General features: G+C 50.1%; 1 protein-coding gene across 1 annotated transcript; it reads right to left on the bottom strand.

Annotated features, from left to right (window-relative positions):
- Positions 1–4,045: 4,045 nt before the first annotated feature.
- Positions 4,046–4,972, bottom strand: ZNF488 (zinc finger protein 488). Its single transcript, XM_023746256.1, has one exon. It carries the CDS (start codon positions 4,970–4,972, stop codon positions 4,046–4,048), a length of 927 nt encoding a protein of 308 aa, XP_023602024.1.
- Between the last annotated feature and the right edge of the window lie 6,395 nt (positions 4,973–11,367).

Genomic DNA, 11,367 nt, shown 5'->3' with positions numbered 1-11,367 from the left:
CAGAGTGAGGGGCCTCCAGGTGGTCCCTGCCTCTCACCACCGCCACCATCACCACCACCACCATCACCACCACCACCACCACCACCACCACCACCACCACCACACTCGAGTCCCTGCACCCCATTTCGGCCATCAGTTTAGAGGCCACCTGCATTGGCTGACCTCTAACTTCACAAGCAGTGCTGATTCTGGCCTGCACTCGGCCTGGTGCTGAGCCTTTACCCAGGACATCTGAGCTACAGGCTGTCGGGACTGCCTTTCCTCACTTTCCCCCCTCTTGCCCCAACTCGGGCAGGACTCACTAACTTTCAGTAACCTAATATACAGTCATTTAAAGAGAATCCACAGCCAGAAATTGGCCAAAAGTTGAAATCCAGGATCCCAGACTTACAAAGGTTTTACTTCTCTTTTAGATAAAAACAGGAAGAAAAGCAAATCTTGGTTAAAATTGAGAAATAAAATGGGTCTGAATTCAAAATGTCTTATTTTAGCCTCATTCGCACATTTTTGGACTTTGATAAATCATAACTGAATGGCTGCTGGGAGGTAGTTTACTAGAATATAATTAGCCATTTTTCTAGCCACTGTAGCTATTTTCCTTCTCCTTGCCTAAGAAGTTGGCCAAGCTTTTCTGTTCATTGACTTGGTGGCTTCTGTGTTACCTAATGACAGCATTGCCAGAAAACCACCAAGACCCAGGACCCGGGGGGCGGGGGGCAAGGGAGGAGGAGAAAAGACAGAGCACACTGGGAAATAGTGGCAAAGCCACCAGGCAGTGTGGGGAGACGGCATGACGTTGAAAGAGCTGCCTGCTTAGGTGTGGGTGGGGGGAACTTTGTCTGAACTTGAGAGGCAGGAGAGGAAGTTCCAAAAGACAGATTGCATATCCCACCACAGCCAGCAGGTTGGGGTACAGAGATTAAAACTGATTTAGAGAATTTAAGGAATTTAGCCATTTTCACCCAAGGCTTGTGGAGAAAAGTCATACCTGCTGATGTGATGTTTTGTGGCAACATCACCAGCCAACACTTAATGGTCCAGAAGGTGGCAGAGGCGCTTGGGCAAAGTCACGATGAAAAGTGACTCCGCTCCAGTAGATGAAGGAAAGCAGGAGAGAAGAATGGACGAGACAAGATTCAACTGTCAAGAGGACTTTGGGAGCCCAGCTGGTGACGAGCAGTAACTGCCACTTTCATGAGCTGTAAGTCATCACCTCTGTAAGTCTTCTTCCAGTTTGTCAATTTAAGTGTCGGCAAAGCAACTTGCATTAACATCAATTTTTACCAAAATGAAGTCCATCTTCAAAGTCAATTTTTATCAAACTGAATTCCATCTTAAAAACTGAGTTGGAAAATGTTGTTTTATTGTGTTTCTTCCTAAGTTTAATTAAGCTAATTCGCTTTAATTTACCTTTTTTCAAAATGCCTCCCTTGCTTGTGAGTGGTGCGGCCACTGTTAGTAATAATTCCCTTGGAGGCCACAGCCGTGGCTCCTTGAGTCCAGCCGGCCAGGAAGATGCCAGACTGGGCCTCCCTGCTGCCGCGGGAACCCTGGCCTTGGGAACCCCTCACCACCACGTGCCCTGCAATACTTTGCAGCCAGCTTATGCACAGGCGACAGTGCTTACTGCTGTGAAGCGAGGGAATGGATGAGAATTCTACACTCTCGATTCCAAATGTCTATTTTATCTTCCTATAATGAATGTATGCCTTTCAAAGTGAGTTCACAGAAATGATGGACCAATCCAGGAGCCAGAGGAGGATGGCTGTGCACACCATTTGACAGAGGTCCAAACGCGGTGAGAAGCTGATGTGGCCTTGTGAGCAGTGAGGCGGAAGCAGCCTGCTGAGCGCCTGCCGTGTGCCTCCCTCGCTCTGCTCTGGGGAAACAGCAGTGCCCAAAGCACTCATGGAGCTCACACTCTATGGGTAGGACACAGTCAACAAGACAGATCGCATGCAAGCTGGTGAAAAGCGCTACAGAGAAAGGCAACAGGAAGGTGAGTGGGGGCAGGCAGGGGGCAAGCTGAAGTCAATGTCTGGTCCTAGTTTGTAAAGCATCCTCAAGGACATATGAGCTCTCGGAGCAGATGTGTGGCAGGCGAGGAAGGACGTGAGCTCAGCGTGAGGCGGTCCTGGGGTCTTGTCCTTGCACCCATGGTCTTAGGACAGTCAGTTAACCTCCTGCAGTTTAGTTTCTTCTGCAGTAAAATGGGAATTAAATATCTCCCTCCTGGGTACCTCATGTGGATGAAATGATGCCTGGAATGACAGTGTGGAGCCTCAGGTCCAAACCTGCAAGGGGCCCCTTCTGCCCACCTGGGACAGCAGAGGGGGGCTCCTTGCAGCGTCAGCCTCTCTGGGCAAATTCTGCCCCCACACGGCTGGCTGTCCAAGGGGCTGGCCTGCAGGCCTTTCCTCCAAGCCTCCCCGTGAGAAAGGAGGTTTCTGTTGGTGCCTGTAGGGAGCACAGGGCTCCTTTCAGATGCAACGGAAAGGCCTTAGGTGGGGCCTCTCCTCTCCTCCAGCCCATCCTTCCCTTCCCACTGAGGCCAGAGGCCCCCTCCAAATGCTTCTCAGAGCCGAACCTCCATGTCTGGTCCAGACTCTTCTCTTTCAAGGCCCTCGTGCATCTCCATCTTCTCTGAGGGCTGCCTCCCCCACACAGTCCTCCTGCCTGCCTTATGGCACCCTGGTGCCTCTGCGCTCTGACCACCCTCCTTCCAGCCACTGCCCTCCCTGTCTAAATCACCAGCACTGCTGACTTTCAGGCTCAGTTCATGCTCCTCCCCCGCCCCCCACTCCTCAGAAGGCCTCCAGGGATGCCACACCCCCCTTCCCACAGGTCTGATTTAGGCGTGCTTCCCATGGTACCCCCACTAGATCCTTCCAACCACAAGCCTGAGCTCTGTGATGGAGGCCCCACCAGAGGGCTGCAAGCTGCAGCTCAAATGAAGAAATCCGGAAAGTGAAGTGGAAACCAGCCTGCATGCCATCGGGGTTTATGGCCTGGTGGCCTGGTGTTTGCAAGGACGAACATGGAAATGCAGAAGAGATAATGGGACCCAGAACCCTCCCGCTGCTCACAACATGTTAAACCTTGAACTTTGCACACGCTCCCTTCCTGAGAGCCACAGATGCAGAACGTGGAGAACCATGGGTGAACTACTGACCCCAGTCTTCACGCTCCTGTGGTAGGTGACACACCCACTCGCTCCGCCTGGCTCCACCATGGCAGCATGCACATTTCACTCCTTAACCTTGAACTTGGCCATTGACTAGCTTTGGCCAAAGAGATGTTCTCAGAAGTGACCCAGGAAGTGGACATGCCCTCTTGTGCTGTGGTGTGACCACGAGAGAAGCATGATCTGGGTAGCCCATCCGTTCCAGAGACAGAGCCCGGAAAAGACCAGCCCAACCCCACCAACCCACAGACCCGCGGGTGGGAAATTGATTCTCTGGGTTGTTGGCCACTTCGATTTTGTTACGTAGCAACAGCTGACTAATCCGGACAATGATAATAAGCATCCTTCACACAGTGATCACACTGTTCCAGGCTGTGCTGGCCTGTTTCCTCACGTCTTTCCATGTAACCCTGACAACACACAAAAACACGTGTCATATCTCCATTTCACAGATAAGAAAACTGGGGCTCAGGCAGATAGGGCAGTTTGTTCAAGGGCAGGTCTGGTATGTAAAAGGGCCGAGACTCAAATCCAGGCTTGTCTGTCTCCAAAGCCGGTGCTGCAAGCCAAACGCGGCTCCGTGGAGCCCGGGTGTGGTGCCAGGGCGGCCCCCTCTGGAAGATGGTGGAAGCACTTTGCGCCCAGTAGTCCCAACACCCTGGGTTAGCAAAGCGCATCACTTTATTTCATGAGTTTATTTACTTCAAAACACATCCCAGCCAAGGACTCCCTCTTTCAGTTATGACGGAGTCGTTCGTGGGCGCATCCCAAAGCAGACGCCCTGCAGACGCTGCGGACAGCTTTCTGCGTGGCGCCCCGGGGGAGTCGTGCTCCTTACCACGCCCAGCCCACAGCCACCTGTCAGCGGTGAGAAGTCATGTGCCGGGAGAGATGGTGGCGCTCCCGGAAGTACTCACGGCAGACGGGGCACATGAGTGCTTCTTCTCTCAGCTTCTTAGAATGCAGGTCAGGCCCCGCATGTTCCTTTCTGTGGTGGGACCGCATATGAAAAACCAGGTCAGAGGTCAGGCGAAAGGAGAGGTTGCACTTTGCGCACCAGTTCTGGGTGGCCAAGCCCAGGGACGTGAACGCAGATGGTAGGAGGGCCCAGGAGACCGAGGAGGAAGCGGAGGCTGTGGGTATCTGGGCCATGGCATGCTTTAGCCACAGCGTGGGGGCACCCGCGGAAGCATTGCCGAGAGCAGCATTTTGTGGCAGCATCTGCAGGTTCCAGAAATCACTCACCGAAACCTTGGAATTGGAACGTCTAGGCCAGCAAGGGATGTCTACTATTTGCATGGGTCCCACCAGCTCCCCCAGGGCATCTGCAGGTCTGCCTGCCTGGAAGAGAGAGGCCGGCCCAGGTCTCCCTGATGGGCACCTGGCTGGTTTGCTGAAGGCACTTCTCTGCTTCCTTCCAGCGCTGCTGGGCCATGCGGAGAAGACGGTGCTGCCAGCTGGGTCCCTAGGGATGTCCTGCGTCAGCTGCCGAGGGCCAGGCTGGCCTGTGGAGTCATCATGCTCCCTCTCCTTGGCCCACATGCCCTGTAGCCTTTTCTTGAGATGAGGCATCTCCATGAAGGCGCTCTGCTCTTGTTCCCAGAGCACCGTCCGGGCCAGTGCTTTCCCCAGTCTCAGCTCGCCTGGGGGTGTTGATCGTGCCAGCTCTGCGCCGGCCTCCTCCGGGCCACCACCGCTGAGGGCAGCCTTGGAGCCCGGGTGCTCTGTTTGCTCCAGCAGCACTGGCTTGCAGCCCCGGGTTTGCAGGGCCCCCTTTCCAGCAGCCATGTGGACTAATGGGACCTAGGACAGCTCAGCAAGGTGGACACTCCCACAGGTGTCGTCTTCAGGGAAGAGCTATGAGATTGGAGAGCTCCCCATGGGTGGGCCAGCCACACTTGGACCACAGGCCTCTGCAGAGAGAGGAAGCAACAGGCAGTTGTTTGCATCCAAAGAATCCCGACTACTATAGATGCCACACTCACCCAGTCTCAGAGCTTTATGCCACCTGCTTTCACCTCCAGTTCTCCATCAGGGAAGGACAATACTGCACAATGCTGCCACCCAGAGGCGTGACTCAGTACTGTTTCCACACCTGTCAGCATCCAGGCAGCAGCGACTGCATTAACGGAGCACACAAGGCATCCACCAGCCAGTTCTGACTTTGTGGGCAGCTCTAACATGTTTGCATGTTGATTTAGGGGAGTTTGCATTTCTTGCTACACAGCATGCCAATCCCCCCCAAATCCTCAGAAATGCCAAGAACTTTAAGCACCTGGGGACAGGAGCTCCTGCGGGTACAGGCGTCCAGAGAGATAAAAGCTGAAGCAATAAATACCCAGGCATGGCAGGGTGAGTGTGGGGCTGTACCTGGCTTCCACTACTACACCTGGGGGGTCAGCCACCTCTGTGCTTGGTCCCTCCCCGGAACTAGTGGGAGTCCTCCCGTCTGTCTCCTCTCGTTGAAAGTGCCAACACTGGGTTGTCCTCACCTTAATCCACCTACTTTTCTTCTGCTCATCTGGCAACTGGCAGCTGTCCTCTTGTGCCCACTCGCTGGGCATGCTCAGATGATCCAGCTTCCGTAGGCTCTCGAGGCTTTGAGGGGACATATACGGTGGCATATGTGAGGGTGGCATTGAAGAGGAGAGGGTGCCCTCAGCCCGGCTGGGGAGGCACTCTTCCCTGCCTTTCCCTCATCAGCTCCACCAGCAAGTTCTAGAAATGGGGAAACCCATCTCCAACACCCACTCAGCCAGCAAGCAGTGCTGCTGGGCCACACTCCAAGTTTTCATATTAGAAACGATTTCCGCAGGCCCAGGAGGACCTGACCGCAGGCACTGAGCTTCCTCACAGGCACTTGCGCGGGCTTGTTACGCATAAGTACCACGTGGGCTCATGTCAGCTGCTTCCTCCTGCCCTGCCTCCTGCCCACATGGAAAGGAAGCGCAGGCACTCTCTCCTCCCTCCATCTTGGGGGCAGGAGTCCACGATAGGTGCTTCGCACGTGTCACCTCCTTCCATCCTCACCCATTTTCACAGACAAGTGGACTCGAGTTTTGGAAAGCTACACACCCTGCCCGAAGTTCCCTGAAAGTAGGAGGTGCAGCTGGGGTTGAAACCCAAGAGTGTGTCCCCAAAGCCCGCTTTGGCTGCACTACCCATGTCAGCCTCACATGCCCCAAACTGCTTCCAGGGGATCTGAGCCCTTCTTTTTTTATTTAACTTAATTTTATTTTGTTGTGGACAGTATTATCGATGCCTCCCTGTGGTCCTGCTGCCCCTCGCATTCCTCTGCAGACACCCCCACTGGGCTCCTTCGCCGCTCAGGTGGCCTCTGCCAGCCACAGATGTGTGGGCCCTGTTGCCAGACTTGTCCAGAGTGCCCTGAGCCACAGACGTGACAACCCTCTCCTCAGCACTGAACTTTTGGATATGTGGCCTGACTGCAGGATGGAATATTTTGCTACCAGGATCCTTCATGATATAAAAATAGACGTCATTGTTTATTGGCTACATAAGTGTCTCCGTGCCAGAGGCTCAATCACCTTACTTCATGGACTTTTCACAGCAACCATCTGAGGAAAGTTGCATTGTCTCAACTCAACTGCATTCATCTTCAATCTGCCCAATACCAGGCTGCTAAGCTCAGCGCTGCACCTCCAGCTTTTTGAGACACTGTGGATCCGGACTCTGCTCACTGCTGTGTTAGATATCCAACCAATTTTACTTTCCATCAGTGCTACAAGACAAATCTTAATAATGAGAAGAAGCAGGAAGAAGAAAAGGAGATTATATAACATAAAAATAATAATAATGAGGAGGAGCAGGAAATGGAGGAGGAAGCAAAAAAGCAAATGAAGATGCTGATGGGGACTTCTGGCATGACTCAGCCCCCCTGAGGGTCACCTCTCCCATGTGTCTGCGCTGCTGGGTAAGATCACTCAGGCAAGTGCAGAGAATGTCCTGCCAAATTCTGCTGCGGCCCCATCTAAGCCCAGGCCACTCTGTGTGCCACAGTCATCAGATCTGAGCTTCTCAGATGGAAAGTGATGCGAGTCTGACATGGCTTGTCCAGTGAGCCCCTGCTAACCTCACTGCTCATCTCTTCTTGTTGACAGACTCCCAGGCGCTTTTCCAAGTCAGCATCAGACACTGAGTCTCATCCAGCTCCAGGCTCCATGCACCTCTGTCTTGTACCCCAAGGCCTCTCAGATGACCTCTGCAGAAATGTGATGTCATCTCTAGGGTCACTCCATGCCCTGGCCAGGGAGTTCTGGGGCAGGTGACCACATGCACTGCCTCACTCCTCCTTTCCCACCTGGACCCACCAATGCCCTTTCAAACTGAGAGACGGGTCTCTGTCCCTGGAAAAGTGAAGCTGCGCCTTCCTCTTTCTTCTTCCATGACAAGCTGCCCTGGCAGCCAGTGGGTCTATGCAGCCTTTGTTCTCTGTGCTCCCAACCAACATGAGCCCTTTGTCCTCCTCTGCTCCCTTCAATAGCCTCAGTTTATCCCGGGATCTCATTCCCTAACACTATTTACTACTGGTCCTCATCCCTCTCTATCATGTGTGTCCTGAGAAGACGTTTTTCTTGTCCTCCTTGGTCCTTTCAGCCTGAACTCAGTAACATATCCTCTGAACCACACAGACATCTTCAGTTCCACCCGTGTTCTTCCTATTAAAAGAACTGGATTTCAATTTCAGACTCCAACAGTTTCTGAGCCCTTGCTTAGATCATGGGATTATTCAGTGATGATCTTTGAAGCCACCTGAAACTGAGTTGTCAAGGCCACAGGATGTCCGACCACATCCAGCCATCCCCACCAGGACGATGCTTCTCCCTCACACTCCCAACCCTCCTGGGCCGCCAACCAGGGTTCTGCTGACCAACACGGGAAGTGCTAATTCTAAAAGATGAGGCCTCAGCAACCCTACACTGGTAAAAGCACATGTTTTCTTTATTTATTACCCATTCCCTGGGCAATGACCGCAGTCTCTGGCCATTCCTTCGTCTGAGAATTACTTTCCTTTTCCTGCTCTCCCAGCCCCTCCCATGTGACCATTGAGCCCTACATCACATAGAAGCAGACTCCTGGGTCAGATGCTTGGATAAAACCTGGCTCTGCTCTTAGAAAACCTGTGATCCTAGTTAAGGTGCTGATCTTTTCTCTGCCTCTGTTTTCTCATTTGTGAAAAAGGGATCACCTTGGTGCCCACTTCATTAGGTGATTGTAAAGATTAGATGGATTAATATATCTGAGTGCTAAAGAACCTAGCTCAATAACTGTTAGGTAGTATCAATTTATCAATTTATTATCACACTAGAGGCCAGGTGCATGAATTCGTGCACCGGTGGGGTCCCTCGGCCTGGCCTGAGGGGATTGGGCCACAACTAGCTCTCTGATATCCCCCAAAGGGTCCCAGATTGCGAGGGCAGTTCTCAGGTGACACACCCCAGAGTCGGGCTCCCTCCTCTCTGGTTCCAGGTGTATCACCCAAGAACTGCAGCTGCCAAGTCACTGCAGCGCAGCAGCTCCTGCATTGAGCATCTGCCCCCTGCTGGTCATTGCATGTCATTGCTACTGGCCGATCTGCCGGGCGGCTCATCACTTAGGCTTTTATATATATAGACTAGTGCAAGGGTCAGAGTCAAAGTCATGGCCACCTTCCCTCTATCCCTATGCATCCAGGGACTAGTGTATAAAAATGAGTGACCAAATGACCAAGCAGTTTTCTTCTTCCCACTCCACTTACAGAAGAAAGATCTGTTAGCAACCAACTGGGTGACCTCATTTTCTTGAGGTATCTGAAGGTACTCACCCTGAGTCAGCTACCTAGCCTCCAGTAGTTCCAAGCTGCAGATCAGAAATTAGATATTCAGTGACACCATCTACATGGTCAGCCAGGGCTGTCCTGTGTCAGTCTTTCTTTTCAGCTAAAACAAATGAGTGCAGAAAATATCTCTTGTGCTTCTATCCTTCAGTTCTCTGCGCTCCAAAGATGCTTCTCAGACCCTTTTGGAAGATTCCAGAGAATAATCTTCTATCAACCTCTTCTACATATGGATTGTGAGATCCTGGGATTTTCTGAGCAGAGAAACACATATGCTTTCTAGGCATCTTTTTAGCCCCGAAACCCTGAGAAAATTAGAAACTGAAGAGTTACCCAGGCTTTCTGGAGCTGGCTGGCAGGGCAATGGAGCTGGGAGAGAGGAGAGTTTCCCTGCCAGCCCCCACAGGCTCCATGTCCAGTTAGGCCTTACATGCCTCCAGCATCAATGCCTGCTGTGTTCAATCAAAACCAAATGTAAGATTCCCAGGATACAGCCAGCCGCCAGGCCACAGTGAGATCAGCTAGAGACCTAACTTGGCCCTGTGGACCAATCCCAGTGGCTGCCTTCAGGGGAAAAGTCCATGGTTTGCACATCATATTTCCCAGCCAGACTCTACCTGATGCCAACAATAGAAATGAGAGTTACAGCCTACTTAGAGAAAACGTTTTAAAGCACCAGAGGCCTGGTGAACAGATTCGTGCACCAGTGGGGTCCCTCAGCCTGGCCTGTGCCCTCTCACAATCTGGGACCCTTCAGGGAATGTTGGAGTGCCAGTTCCGGCCCCATTCCTGCAGACCAGGGCCTCTAGTATGCATATAAGATCTTTGGTTAATCTCGTCCCCCCTTCCCCCTTCCCCGCTTCCCTCTGAGATTCATCAGTCTGCTCCATGTTTCCATGCCTGTGCATTGAGTGTCTGCCCCCTGCTGGTCAGTGTGCATCATAGCTACCAGTCAAACAGTCACTTAGGCTTTTATATATATAGATAGATTTAGGTAAAGACTTCACCTTGAATTTAAAAATATGGCATAATTATCTGTTTTAAAGAAAAGTTGTCACTTCCTGGGTTTATGAAAAAAGAAATCTAAGCAAAGCACACATGATAATTCTAAATCATTTGAAAAGCATCCATTTCACCCCACCCCAGAATTCGAATACATTGGAAATCAGTGGTCAAAACAACTTAAAATATGATTTGTCCAATCAAGAAAATAGTCTCACAAATCAAATTCCATGCATATGCCTATGAATTTGTCCAACATCTTCTATCTAAAATCAAAGATTCTTTCAGTAAACACATTGCAATTGTCTTCCATCATATTTAGTTTTGTTCACTTCTGTGTGCCTTACCTACTAATAAATTTCCCTTCCTATATCAACTGAACAGCTATAAATAAGCATAATTATTACTAAAAATCATAATAAACTAAAAAGAGGTTAAATTCCTTATAAGAACCCAAAGCTTCAGATATTAGATGGTAGCTTTAAAAACAAACAAGTTTTTTATAACTTAATATACATATCTATTAATATATATATTTCATTTATTGTATATGTTTGAACATATGTAGATAGCTATAATGTTATAAAATATGAAATAATGAAATCATGTCTCTCTGACAAAATAAAAATGTTTAATGAAAAGCAAAAAATTACTTTGATATACAATACTTCTATTTTATTCCTTAAAATGACTCAGATTTGTTTATCTAGATTTCTTCACTTAGAATGTGTCTAAGATAATCTTTTATGTTAAGATAAAATACCTCCTCCATGGCCCTACCTAATGTTAAAAACATTAGTTTCAAATGCCATAATAATTGCTATAAAATGTCTATCTCATTCAACATTAATTATGTAACTTAATTTCTTCACATCAGCAGCATTGACAAGTATATATTTTCAAAATATACAGTGAATTTCTTATTTCAACTCTCACCCAAATGTTTCACATGCAAAGCCCTGGCCTTCCTATTGTGTCCCCACAACTGAACTCTGCATCCAACCCCTCTCCCCATCTACCTGGCCTTGCACTGTCTTCACGCAAAGATGATGTGAGCCTCAAGGTCCCCTAATGTGCACGCAAGGGTTACTCTGTGGGGAACTGTCTATGCCCAGTGCTAAAGGAAAATTCAAGAAAAGGATTAAATCAACACTTTGTGTGTAAAGCCAAGTATTTTTTCAGCTCACCCTGAAAATTCAGATATTTGTAACTTAAACATTTGTGTGTTTTCCACCCAACAGGCACTGAACAAGTTACATGCCCAGATCTTTGGATAGAATCTGTTGGAGAAAGGATCTGGGCCAATGCATCTTTATGAGCCTGGAGCCCAGCACAAGCCCTGGCT

The sequence above is a fragment of the Myotis lucifugus genome, unplaced genomic scaffold (assembly GCF_000147115.1).
Source record: "Myotis lucifugus unplaced genomic scaffold, Myoluc2.0 scaffold_643, whole genome shotgun sequence".
Lineage (NCBI taxonomy): Eukaryota > Metazoa > Chordata > Mammalia > Chiroptera > Vespertilionidae > Myotis > Myotis lucifugus.
The sequence above is the reverse complement of the archived record's forward strand: the minus strand, read 5'-3'. Positions and strand labels throughout refer to the sequence as shown.